Here is a 14,366-nt window from a genome sequence, read left to right as displayed (position 1 = left end):
AATTGTACTTCTTGTATTAAAGACCACATCCATAATTTATTTGCGTTTTACGTCATTTTATTGAGTCACAATTTTATGAATTTTGCGGCAACCATCTTCCGCCTTCCGGTGGTCCGGTCGTTGACATTCGTTTTCGTGAATTCCCGTGTGGTTCATTTCGTCGATGATGAACGTACATCAACAACATTGTTTTTTTCTACTGAATTAATCGTGCTGAAAACTAAACAATTTTTATGTAAAGATTTGCAAAAGCTTGAATTATATATGGTAATGTATTTGGAAACTAGTTTTACTATTTTTTTTTACTAGAATAAAAGTCTAGAAGCCTAGGCCCTCCTAGGCTAGCCTCTGCAGCTGCTGGCTGTGCTATTGCGGTGAGTGCTAGAGATTGTGCTAGAGGCCGCTTACCAGGCGAGGCTAAATAATGAGGCCTATTATAATAAATGACAGGTGCGAAACGGAACTAGCGCCGTGAAGGTAGGCTAGATTGGTTAGAGCCTAGCTAGGCCAAGTAGTTAGTAGGCTAGTTAGTGACTGCCTTACCCTTACTGAACTATGTCTATGCGCTAGGCTTAGCTAGTGCTAGGCCTAGACTCTAGTATCTCTCCAATAATGTCTGATACTAATCTTTCCAATCAAAAACACTGTTTTGCCAAAAAATATTTTTCATGTTAAAATACAGAAAAGTGAAATAATTTTAGTAAAAGAAGGTATTTTAGTAGGCCTCTCTGGCCTATACTAATTATTTAATCAAATCTTTTTTTATAGAGGTGCTAAAAAGTCATGCAACTAAACACTAATAAAGAGAGACAAAGATGACTAGTAATCCATGTGAAGATTGTGATATACCAGAAGAGAATATTGAAGGTGGTGCTACAAGATTACAACAAGAACGCAATAGTATTAGTAGAATAGAAGACCAGGAGAAGCATGATATCCCAGGCCTACAAAACGGCAATCCCAATGACAAATATTTTGAAACCTCAGGCCTACAGAACGATGACTTTAATGAAACAATTGTAAAAGAGAACAATGTTGGTGTGGTCTCTGCCTCACAAGAATATGACTGCAACAATAAAGCAATCTCAGATGATGTCATTCCCAATATCAAAATAGATACACAACAAGACCACCCTCAGGTCACTGACCTACATGAGGATGCATCTGACAACATTGCAACACAACAATCTCGGGAGAAACCTGAAGATGTCACTGCCCTACCGGAGGGTACATCTGATCAATTGAAAAATCCAGCGGAGACAGAACAAGATGTTACCACATTACTGAAAGAGAACCCTGACAGTGATAATGTAGGCATAGAACCTGCCATAACTAATATAGTCACAGGCTATGATACTAGTGACTTAAACAAAGAACCAGAAAAAACTATTGATGACACAAATAATATACAGACAAGCATTCCAAGTAATGACATTCAGGAGAGCATGGTTGGCGTAAAAGACATGCAAGCTACTACTGAAGGCACTTCAAGTAATCATCACACCTGCCAAGAGGGTGTTACAACGAATGACATCCCCGATGGCCTGAAAGAGATCTATGATAATGAAGCTAAAGAAATATCGCATGGCGCTTCGAGTCTTCAAGATGTTACACAAAAAGATATCCCTGATGACCTGAAAGATACCAATAACAGAGAAACATTCAAGAGGGAGATATCTCATGGTGCCACAAGCCTTCAGGAGGATCCACAGAAATACAACGAGGGTAGCGTCAAAGAGGTCAGTGCTAATGGAGCTACAAGCTTCCAAAGGCAGATATCCCATGGTGCCACAAGCCCTCAGGAGGATCCACAGAAAGACAACGATGGTAGCGTCAAAGAGGTCAGTGCAAATGGAGCTACAAGCTTCCAGAGACAGATATCTCAAGGTGCCACAAGTTTTGATGGAAATTACGAAGGAAAACCAAACCAACGAGGTGGTGCCACTAACCAAGTTAATGGAGTAGCTGAACCACCACCTACTAAAGTAGATAGATTTGGATTTACTGGAGGAAAGCAGTTTGAACAAAATAGGTACAGACTTATTCTTTTTTAACTACTTAATACATTCTTGAAATAATTTTATTTGGATCCTACAGTAATTAATAATTTAGAAGTAATTTTTTAAGTAATAAATATAAATTAAGTCTTAAACTCTGTCTACACTATCAAACTTTATGTGACAAAAAAATGTCAAAGTGCCCATATATGAACATGATATCACTACCATATTTGGTCACATCACACTTTTTTGTCAAGCTAGTTTAATAGTGTAGACAGTGCTTCAGACTTGAAATTTAACAGAGCATTGCAATACGTATTATGTAGTAAAGTACTCTTTGTATATACTCTTTGTAGTAAAGTACTTATTTTTAAAATGTATTTTAAATACTGCATTAGATCAACAAAAAGAAAATTTAATCCTGAATTAATATACTATATTAATAATTAATAATATTTTATTGATGTTTTATTGATTTTCTTCAAGGCAAAATAACATTTATTTCTTGGTCCTACTATGCTATTATTTCTATCCAATTCAATAAATCTTTATTTATTTGTCAGAACCTGATACAGTACCACCCTATTACAGGCTCAACAAAGAGGCAATGTACTATAGGATAGTTGAATTGTTGTTTTGTCTCTTCTGTGGTAAAAAAACCACATTTATTAATTTCTGACAATCTTACAGGATACTTGTGTATAATCAACACAATGTTTATATAATACTAATAGACCACATTACAAACCTAGCCACAAGCCTCAATCATAATCCAAAATACCTGATGATACAGTAAATATTTTAAAAATTCAATTTATCATAATACATTTAAGAAATAATACAAATAAAATATGCTACATTTATCTTATTTGATAAGTGCTACAGAATAGAAATATTTGGAAGTGATATGATGTACTTATGGTGAACAATGGCCCTTAAACTTAGTTCCTGTTTATACCAAAACATTACTACTTTAACTGACTGTCGTATTGATAGCCATGTTTGGAATTGGCACTTATCATATTTGCACATAACTTCTAATCATGCTTGCATATTATTACCATTTAATATTCATAGATTCAGACTGTATGTATACTATACTATACTAGTATTGTAGATCATTTGTATTTTAAAAAATTGCCAATTAATTCTTGGCAAATTATAATTTTTTGCCAAGTATATTGATTTGTTTGGTTGTTGGCATGGTAGCATCTACAATTTTGAATCCATTCTGAATTTGTTGGTGTAAATACTAGGTATATACTTACAGAAGTTGCCTGTTGAAAATCAAGAAAATCAGTTCATTAATAACTTCCCAAAAAAAAAAGAAAAATTTGTATTGTATTGTACATGCGCCGTAATATCAACATGCGATCTCTAGAAATATTTCGTCAAGTACTTCACTTAGTTTCTGAGTGCTTTCATTTTGGTTTAGTGATTACTGTTCACCACCAGTTACAGTTACGGTAGGCATCTATCTGAATCAATCAGAAAATTCTGTCTTATTATAAATAATTAACCATTTTCATGATCACTAAGTTTCTAATTTTGTATTTACTTTAAAAGGTATAATATTCAATATTGCATTTATTCATTGAGACTGTACCCTTAAAATTGATGGGATATCCTTTGTTTAAATGAGTCACAACAAAGCTCATCTGGAGATGAATATACGTAATATGAATTTCCTTCCAAGCAATTCTCTTAATAGGGTTACTGTGTATAGTAACAATTGTTTTTTTTTTTTACTGGCTCACCCTACAGTATTGTTAATACTGTACAATTTTTACGCTTTTATTTTAGAAATTTTTTGTAACTTATGAAACTACAGTACCTTCATCCTTTGTCAAGCCAAGCTACAGTTAATCAAATGTATACCTGTACAGTATTTCTGTTATTTTCAGTGAAACAATAGACCCACTGCAAACGTGAATTGTAATTGAATATGTCACATTCAACAGTAAATTGTATTGTAATCTGTAATTGTGTTAAAGTTAAAAAGTATCTTTGCGATACTTTTTTTTTTTAGACTTTAGTTTTTGACAAAAGTTTTTTTTGTTTTGCAGAGATCATAATGTGCCCATAAGTGTCCTTCGTAAACGTGAACTGAAATGGTTGGATATGCTTCTTGATTGGCCAAAATGGATGAGTAAAAAACAAAAAAAGGTTTGTCTGACTTATTAAGATTTACTGATATACTGTAGATATCCAATAACGATGATTCCGTATGAATTATTTATTTAATTAATCTAAACATGAATCAGTTGGCCTTTATTCGAGTTCAAAAGCCGAGCTGTTAAAGCAGAGGCGCCGTTTACCGTACCTAAAGAACCAGTACAATATCAACGTGGGTTCACTCCTAGTTCTGGTGGTGGAACAAGTCTTCTCGGATAAGGATCACAAATTATAGGTCCAGTGTACACAGTTATAACCCGTGTGCACTTTTAAAGAACACAGTTCATCATTCGAGACGAGTACGGGGTTACCCTGGTGAACTGGTTCACAAAATAGCCCCTGTATCAGAGGGATTACCACCTATCTGATAGGACAGTTATTAATTTAATATTGGTAATCCTTGGCCACATGTGTCTAAAGACATAAAATAGCATATTTATTACTTATTACAGTACCAGCGAGAATTACTGCCCCTTTTTGGACGCGTCGAGTGTCCGTCCAATTTGCGTCCACGACGCGTCCATTCATAAACTAAACCAATGATTTGGACGCACTTTCGTCGGGCGGGCCGTGACCTCGCTACCTGAGTCTGTTTTTGTTATTGTCCGCGACCGTATTCATATTCAAATGACATCGGAAAACTAAGCCTGACTGTTGAGCAGGGTCGGCTGTATTGGTGTTTGTTTATAAAATACTTTCACATTCACAAACAATATGATTAAAAAATAAATAAAGTTAGCCTACGACTTGTGTGTGTTGTGTTTATTTTTATCTGCCGAATAATTCGTCCAAAAAGCCAGTTTCGTGCGAAACTGTGTCTATATCCATCGTTAGCCCGCCGTGGGATCTAGCCGGCCGGTTCACTGTCTAGCACGTACACCACCGCCTGAGATCGGCCTAGCGTACTCGATCAATAATCATCGTCATGATACAGTATATTTTATTCATATGAATCATTTTATGGAAGAATATTTTTTTAATAACGAGGCCTCTATTTCATGTTGAATTATTGATATGATCATAGAGAAATAAGTTATATTTAAATGTCATATGATGAGTTAAAACTGTGGAAGAAGGCTCAACAAAATCATGTAGCCTACAGTATGTACTGTACACTGTCAATTTATATCTCCATGGTCGTCATAGCGCGCAACAAAGAGCACGTGATATTTTTCTACTCCATTGGATCCCAGCAATATTGCAACCATGTTCTACCGCTGCTGAAAAGCGGGTTGATGACCCTGTTGATGACGTACAGTACAACACTAGGCATTCTGTGTACGCTTTGCTTATAAATATTAAGAAATATTTTTTTTACGCTATAATGATGTTCCTCTCTGATCATGTTAAGATTACAGTGTTTGTATAATTGTAATAATGACTGTAATAATATTTTTTTAGTTAATGTTATTTTGTACCAATTTTGGGACCCCAAAATTGTCACTATAATATCTCTATCCTTAGACCTCAAAATTGGTACAAAAAAACAAGGGCGGGTGTTAAAATTTGATACACTGAATAGAAAAAGACAATAGGACACGGAACAACACAAAGGCATTAAGGCTTGGTACAAAAGCGATTTAAAACAAAAAAGCCAAGGGCGGGTGCTAGAATTTAATATAATGAATAAAAATAGGTTGAGGATATTTATAGTGTTACAAAAATACATGTACTGCACCATTTTTGTCCATTACAATGTGTCGATTTTTTAATTAGTATATAAAATTCATTGCTTCGCTCGGACAGCGAAAGCAAACTATTTTTCACACACTCGGGTCGCCGAACGGTCGAGTTAGGTAAATATGCTATCACGTGGTTTTACTGCATGCATGGCAGGCACACGTGGTTTCAGCACTACATTTCCCGCAAGTCCCGTTCGGCGGTTTCTTTTTAGGCGGCGTGCCAAAGAAGTTTTTTGACATTCGATACTCACAATTCATTGCTTCGCTCGGACAGCGAAAGCAACATATTTTCACACACTCGGGTCTAGTCGCCGAACGTTCGAGTTTGGTAAATATGCTATCACGTGGTTTTACTGCATGGCAGGCACACGTGGTTTCAGCACTGCATTTCCCGCAAGTCTCGTTCAGCGGTTTCTTTTTAGGCAGCGTGCCAAAGAAGTTTTTTGACATCCGATAATAATTTTACTCACAAAAAATCAGTCTTTCTTGCCCATATAGTAAGCTGTAGTACTAATGAACTGGTATCTATACGCACTTATTCATTAATTCGTTTTTTAGAGGTTTTTTTTTGCATGTTATTAACTACTGTAGTGTAGTATAAAATACATTTCGTTTAATACAGGTTTTCACGGGTTGAGAAAACATCGTACAGAATATAACTGTAGTACAGTAACAATGCGGAGCTTTTGTTTACTTTAACACCGGCGTGGTTAGCTCCCGGTTAGCTCAAACACAAAGGACGTTGGTCTAAGGTCAAATCACGTCAGACGCGTCGATATAATGGACGCGAAGTGGACGCGTCATGGACGTATTCATGCCGCGTCTGCCGCGTCCGAATTGGGCAGTAATTCTCGCTGGTACTGTACCTGTGAAATGAGTAATTAATTTGTGATTGTGAAAGAATTCTTAGATTTTAAGTTTTGGTTAAGCTTAATAATAATAATAATCGTAATTAATATGTCAACTATTTAGGATAACTAGGTCATGTTTTAACATCTGATAACGTTCTTTATTTGTACTTGTACTGTATCTCATACCAGTATCTGTATTAATGATAAATTTTATTGTTATCTTCTTAATATTGATATATATCTGACCTACTTTACTATCATAAACTGATATACTGTAGAGTACAGGTAATATTTATTAATAGCAATAGTATACACTACTGTGATAATGTACCATTAATTATAGAATCTTTATCATCATAGATAAAATCTTTAAAATTGTATTTTTATCAAATAATCTATATTATTTAGACTCTTGTAACATGACCACAGTGCTGATTTTGTCAATTTTCCTGTAACTGAGACACAATTGTTTACTGTGTCGATCGTCAATCTGTGTCAATAAAATAACCATTTACTGTAGTACAGTTAGTATTAAATATTGCATAGTAATAAAATATTGTAATTATGTACAATTACTTATAGAATCTATAAATCATAGATAAAATATTAAAATTTAAGTCTGTACAGTACATTATAATGCTAGGAAAGAATTTTAGAATGACAATTTTTACTTTGTCGATTGCTCTCTCATAATATTAACGATAAAAACATTTTAGTTAATAATTATTGTAGAGTTGTTTTGAGTGAGACAAATATTCGATATTATTATTATGTTAAATGACTATTTGATGACAAATATTGTATACTGAAGTTGTTTTACAGTACTTAAGTGTCAAGTCTGAAGTGATTAGTGACTGTATTACTGTAGTAAGAGAGTGAAACCATCAAATGAATATTTAAATCCACTTATAACACAATTCATTCATTAGTAGTAGTTTCTGTTGTATTGTCTGTTATTCGGTTTAGTTAGAGCTACAAGGTTTTATTAATTAATACATATCCATATGTTGTGTTTCTCTTTCTATATAGAGTTACAGTACTGTATTCAAATATTCATAATCAATATTTCTATAATTGTACTTTTTTTATGACTGTTTTTTTTTTATATAAAGATCAAGGAACGTTGTCGTAAAGGAATACCTTCGGCGTTACGTGCCCGGGCTTGGCAGCATCTCTCGGGAAGTAAAAACATCATGGAGAAAAATAAACTCGTCTTTGCCGTAAGTTAACCAAACTTTCTAACCCTAAGTTGCAAATCTATACGATAGAAAGATAGAATAATATCACAAGTTCTTTTATAATGGTACAAATGTAGCAGAGCTGTAGCTTGGTAGTTAAGTGATGGAGTTTTATTCTTGGTAGTTAACATGCTTGTCTTCCAATGCCAAGGTCCAGGGTTCAATCCTGACCTAGTGCCAGTTTTGTAACTCAACAACTCTTTCTACTCCACTCCCAAGCCTCAAATCAAACTTAGTTTATAAGTAGGATAAATTATAAAATAGTGTAAAAATAAAATAAACACTTGTTTAAAACCAGGAACTCGACGCACAGAAGGGCGACCCAAAATGGGTAGACCAGATTGAAAAGGATCTTGATCGACAGTTTCCATTCCATGAGATGTTTGCGAAAGGAGGAGGAGGTCAGCAGGATTTATTCCGTATACTGAAGGCCTACAGTATTTACAATCCTAGAGACGGTTACTGCCAGGCCCAGGCCCCTATTGCTGCTGTTTTAGTTATGCAGATGCCTGCTGAGGTATGTGCTTTTCTAATTGTAATTCGATATAATAAATAGATGGCTAGAGATAATGTGATAGTCGTATTGAACAGCCAAAAAGCCTACAGAACATAGTAATTGTCTAATACACTTAATTGCTAATGTGCTTGTTGTGCAGATGCCAACATAGGTAGGAAGGATTGTATTAAGTTTTTAGTAAACATCTTTATGTAACTCTGATAAATAAATACATTTATAAATCCACTTTAAATAACACCAAATTTAATAAATATTAATAGTAATTTGTTAAAAATATATGTTATGTAGGCATCTATAACAGTACAGTGTTTTGTCAGCACACCTGTGAGAAACCACTAATGCCATCATCACTGATACCTTAATGACATCATAATAAGTATCTCAATGACATCACTAGTAACTTAATGACATCATCACTATATACAGTAGTACTTCAATGATATCATAGAGTATGTACAGCACATTGTGTCTAGGAATTAAAAATGTTTTTGTATTGTATTTTCAGGAAGCATTCTGGTGCCTTGTTCAAATATGTGAAAAATATCTCGTTGGTTATTTTAGTCCTGGATTGGAGGCTATGCAGATAGATGGCGACGTACTTCTTGGTCTGATGAAGCGCCACCTAACACCCATCTACCATCATATGGTGAATTTTACATTTTCTGTCATCCTTGATAACCCTAATATTTGCCCAATTTCATACTAAGACTCGAAAGTAATATTTTTAGACGAATAAATTCATCAGCGCACAATCTTGATAAATTTGATAAAAGCAAAAAGACGATGTATTGAATATAAATAAACTGCTTTTTTTGTTAGGTTGAATACAATGTAGAACCGGTGCACTACATGACTGAATGGTTCATGTGCATATACTCGCGTACCTTTCCATTTGCGTCCGTTCTTAGAGTTTGGGACATATTTCTATGTGAAGGTAACGTAACAGTAATTTATTTGGTCAGTCTTGATTTGTTTACCAACATTTAAAGCTCTGTCCACACTATCAAACTTTATGTGACAAAAAAAATGTGATCTGTCTATATATGTACATGATGATGTCTTATCACTACCATATTTGGACACATCACACCTTTTTGTCACATACAGGTAAAGTTTGATAGTGTAGACAGAGCTTAACACAAATGGAAGATTTCTATAAAGAGTTAGTATACCTAGTCTACATTGAGGTCAAGAACTGACCTTACTAGCCACGGCAGTATAGCAACAATACATATAAAAGATATATTCTATTCTACAAATTCTACTAGGTATAGAAATAGAGTAAATGTATTACTGTATATACCATATTTATTGAGGTATTGCTGTTGTATTTCAGTTGGATTATACCATTTATATTAGAGGGGTGAAGGAACTACTGCAGGATAGTATTTTAGTGTACTGCAGAATTTAGTTTAGTTTACAACTTTTACTGTCAAAATAACTGTAAATATATTGGCAGTTTTATGTTGATTTAAAATTATGAATATACTGTTAAATTGTATATACTGTACTACTTGGATTATACCATTTATGTTACAGGGGTGAAGGTGCTATTCAAAGTTGCATTAGTAATTATTAAACACACGTTATCTAGTAAACGGCAGATGGAAGAATGTCAAGGCTTCTATGAAACAATTCAAAAATTAAAAAACATTCCTAATAATGTTGTAGAAGATGAGTTCTTAATAAATGAGGTAATATTATTTTGTTTTTAAATTTATATATTTCATACGCATCCAACAGCTAGTAACTCACCAATTACAGGATGGATAAAATATTTAGTAATTTATCGTGCCTATAAACTATGTCTCATTTGAGGCTTAGGGAGTGGAGTTCAAATAGCTACAACCCTGGCACAGGTCAGGATTGAACCCTGGACCTTGGGATTGGAAGGCAAGCATGTTAACCGCCAAGCTGCAGCTCCATTATAATGTTCAGAATATTTCATTATTATGTTTATAATTAGTAGAGAATTTATAATTTATCGTGCTTATAAACTAAGTCTCATTTGAGGCTAAGGAAGTGGAGTTCAAATAGCTACAACCCTGACATAGGTCAGGATTGAACCCCAGACCTTGGGATTGGAAGGCAAACACGTTAACCACCAAGCTACAGCTCCACTACGGAGCTCCACTATATTGTTCATACTATTTTATTATTATGTTTATGATTAGTAGAGAATTTATAATTTATCGTGCTTATAAACTAAGTCTCATTTGAGGCTAAGGAAGTGGAGTTCAAATAGCTACAACCCTGACATAGGTCAGGATTGAACCCCAGACCTTGGGATTGGAAGGCAAACACGTTAACCACCAAGCTACAGCTCCACTACGGAGCTCCACTATATTGTTCATACTATTTTATTATTATGTTTATGATTAGTAGAGAATTTATGGTAATATATAAAGGTGACCCAACCATAACCCAACCTCAGTGAATAAAATATAGATGTTAAATAGTAGTTTATTTAATCTAAAATGTTGTGTCTATATTATTATAGATAATTAAAAACTTGTTCACAATATTTTTAAAAAATATTTATTTTTGTTTCAGGTTATAGAGATGAGAGTATTTGAGAAAGAGTTTGAAGCAGAACATTCGTTGCAAGTTGCAAGACGAAACGCAGTCAAGGAGAGACAACTACGACACAGCAATCAGATCGAAATGGCCAAACAAGTTGCTCTAATCAAACAGAAGAAGAAAATCAAAGCTAAATCCAAGGTGCAACTTCAGAAACCGCTTTCTCAAAGCCAAGGTTCGTTGAATTACCTGTCCAGCGACTTCCAGGATAGCAGCTCCGTGTCGTATAGTTTGCCGAACACTCCAGGCCAAAAACGAATAGATGAAAGGAATTTACAGAAGTACAGTCAAAGTGATTCAATTGCTGTTAGAAGTAAAATAAATGGAGCTCATTCGCAAAGTGTGGATGAATTGGAATTTGATGAATTTCCCCAAACTGAAAACGGACTATATAAAAAGACGGAAGAGAAAGTTAAAAAAGGGAAGAAGAAAGAAAAAAAGAAGAAAACGAGAGTAAAATAATCTTTGTGAAACACGGCTGAAAAAGATCTATGCTGAACTTGTAAGGATTCTTAAATTTGAAAACAATTGATATAAAACATTTCAATGATCATCTAACCCAGGCAGTCTAGCAACAAGATGCTAAGCTTCAGAGATCAAAGGGTTTATCTGTGGCTGTGACATGATCAGTTCCACGCCCCTTTACAAATATATGTACATAGTACAGTACTGGTATTTGTTGCAGCCAGACATAAGATCAAAGGACTGTTATGAGTTCCTATCTTGGCAAGGCGAGCTCAGTGTCCTGTTGTTAGATTTCCTTGATCTAACTAAAGCTTTTTTATAAAGGTTGCTTTATCATACGATGATAAGCATGCCGCATCCATCGTTCTTTGAAAAATGTACCAATCATGTATAACAGGAAAATGAACATGTGACACACCTGTACATAACAAGATATATGGAAGCTTTGCTGCAGACACATTTTAACGTAAATTTTTCTGAAAGTCAAAACGTAATGAACTTTTCTGATACTGTCTGTCTGCTGGTTGGACCAAGTTGGATATAGCAATGATCATTCGTAAAGACCACTGTAACAAAGTTATAACTTGTGCTTATATCAAGACCAATTTACCACTAATCCAGGTAATTAATTACCAGTATATCCAATGGTTATCTTCATAATGTCATGCAGTGTCTTAATTATTCACAGATTAGACAGATCTTGCTGGTGTTTTTAGACTTTAAGACAAAAGTATTGGCTACAGCAGCAGTTTGTTCGCATAGCTAAAGGATTATTGGCAATCATCTTCTGTCCGGTCTACTAAGGCCTGAGCACACCGAAGCATGAGACAGTGTGTACAATATCATCCTAAGTAACTTTGTGTATTCATGCTGGATTAGTGTAATCCCAGCTTTAAGATTATTTATTTTAACTTGTTTAAAAAAAAAATATATTAATGATTATAAAATTTTGATTGCCTTTTATACCCACACCCACCTATTGTAATTTATATATATGTTTTGCAAAAATGTTCTGTTATATAATATATATTTTTTCTTTTCAAAATTTATATGAATCTGATTTATTGTTTTAAATAACAAAAATATATAATTTATTTTTTGTTAAATTTATATGTATTGTAATGTTGGGAGTCCCACCATTCAACTATTAGCAAACCTTCTACTCATCTTGAAGGATGAACAATTAGGTTTTTAAGTGTGTACATGTAGTGAATGATGTACATTAAGCCTACAGTTTGAAGTCCTTATCTGAGAAGACGGTTGCAAAACTAATGAGGCATGTGTAAAGCTCTGTCTACACTATCAAACTAGTTTGACAAAAAAAAATGTTTGTGGGCATAATATGGACATGATGATGTCATATTACTAACCATGTTTAGGCATATCACATCGCCCCGGTCTTCATTGATTTTGAAATAGGGGACCCAGGGCCTAAAAAAATGTGAAATAAAATTCTGAACTAATTTACTAACTATTGCATTGGGTACTATTGCATTTGGTACTATTGCATTGGGTACTATTGACTGGGCACCCGCTTGGATCCACCTATGATCTTAAGTGTTTAGCTATTAATTCACGACCAAATTCTTTACATTTTATAATTTGCTGCTAATAATATTACTAAATTTTAAGGTTATAATCCATCGCCAGGCAATACATTTATCTAATATATTTAAGTTACCACCAACCTCAAATTCACAGTGACCAAACTTAATATTTACAACTCACTGCTTCAATTAATTGAGTAAAAACGTGCAATTTAAAATTGACGCAATAAACAACTTTATTTTCTTGATTTGTACACCATGATATTGCCTCCCACAATTTATAATTATTTAAAGATGTAATTTAAATTTTGTTAGTAATGTATTTCTTATCGCTATATCTACTTTGATAATTTAGAATAATGTTTAATAAATATTTAGTAACATGGGGTGTAAATTTTGAATAGCTTTTATAAAATTGTTCACAAAATAGTTAAATTAATAATTAAATATTTATTGCTTGTATACTAATTTTTTTTAACATAATTTGGATTGCAAATAATTTATTTATCCCCTCTTGAAATATTTAATTCATTGAATTTATATACTGTAAACAACTCATTTGAGACTTGATATTATTAAAGGTGAATTGTCCTCCAAAAACATCGAAAATTGAAATTAATAAAATTGGATTTTGAATAGGTTATTTTTTAGCTTTAATAAAAGTTAATGAAAAATGAAAACAAATGATGTTTTTAATTATAAAAATAACAAATAAATGGTTAAATTCAACCAAAAACTCATTGGCTGGCAGCCAATTTAACTATTAATTAATTATTAATTATTAAAATCCAAACAATAGCAAGAGTATATCTCATAAGCATAGAAATGGAGTCCAGGTTGCAAATAATACCATTTTTTTTAATCAAAAAATGATTATATGTATCAGCATATTGTGTTCCTTGAACCAAGGCAATCTAACCACAGGATTCTGAGCTCCGGAGATCAAAGAGTTTATCTGTGGCTACAACACAATCAGTTCTATGCTCCTTAACAGACACCGCGCCGTGGCCAATATGTACTTTGTACAGTACTGTTGGTATTTGTCGCAGCCAGACATAAGATCAAAGGACTGTTACGAGTTCCTATCTTAGCAAGGCAAGCTCAGTGTCCTGTTGTCAGATTGCATTGCTTGAACCACGTTATTTATACTGTATATCTTTTTCTATGAGAATGTTGGATGTGCTACAACATTGAATGCATGAATATTAATAATGTGACTCTTTGTATAAATAGGTAAATGTCTGGTGGACTATATTGTATATTAAGTACAGTATATTCAGTTGGCGGCCTAATAAATATTTGGATGTGTAT

The 14,366-nt window shown here is 33.8% G+C and overlaps 1 protein-coding gene across 1 annotated transcript; it reads left to right on the top strand.

The window, feature by feature from the left end:
* The first annotated feature begins 155 nt into the window (after positions 1 to 155).
* On the top strand, positions 156 to 14,355 carry LOC140045334 (uncharacterized). Its single transcript, XM_072090189.1, has 9 exons — positions 156 to 267; positions 769 to 2,032; positions 4,067 to 4,166; positions 7,821 to 7,928; positions 8,245 to 8,463; positions 8,969 to 9,109; positions 9,283 to 9,397; positions 10,003 to 10,157; positions 11,017 to 14,355. The coding sequence occupies exons 2-9, from the start codon at positions 816 to 818 to the stop codon at positions 11,503 to 11,505; spliced, it is 2,544 nt and encodes an 847-aa protein (XP_071946290.1). The 5' UTR covers positions 156 to 267; positions 769 to 815; the 3' UTR covers positions 11,506 to 14,355.
* The last annotated feature ends 11 nt before the right edge of the window (positions 14,356 to 14,366 follow it).

Source organism: Antedon mediterranea, chromosome 3 (genome assembly GCF_964355755.1).
Source record: "Antedon mediterranea chromosome 3, ecAntMedi1.1, whole genome shotgun sequence".
NCBI classification, from domain to species: Eukaryota; Metazoa; Echinodermata; class Crinoidea; order Comatulida; family Antedonidae; genus Antedon; species Antedon mediterranea.
The sequence above is the reverse complement of the archived record's forward strand: the minus strand, read 5'-3'. Positions and strand labels throughout refer to the sequence as shown.

Excerpts from the sequence above, each read along its gene's own strand:
- LOC140045334 (XM_072090189.1), top strand. The coding sequence starts at position 816 with ATGACTAGTAATCCATGTGAAGATTGTGATATACCAGAAGAGAATATT. Across the intron at positions 9,110-9,282 it reads CACCCATCTACCATCATATG|GTTGAATACAATGTAGAACC; the intron begins GTGAATTTTACA and ends TTTTTTTGTTAG. Across the intron at positions 10,158-11,016 it reads ATGAGTTCTTAATAAATGAG|GTTATAGAGATGAGAGTATT; the intron begins GTAATATTATTT and ends TTTTTGTTTCAG.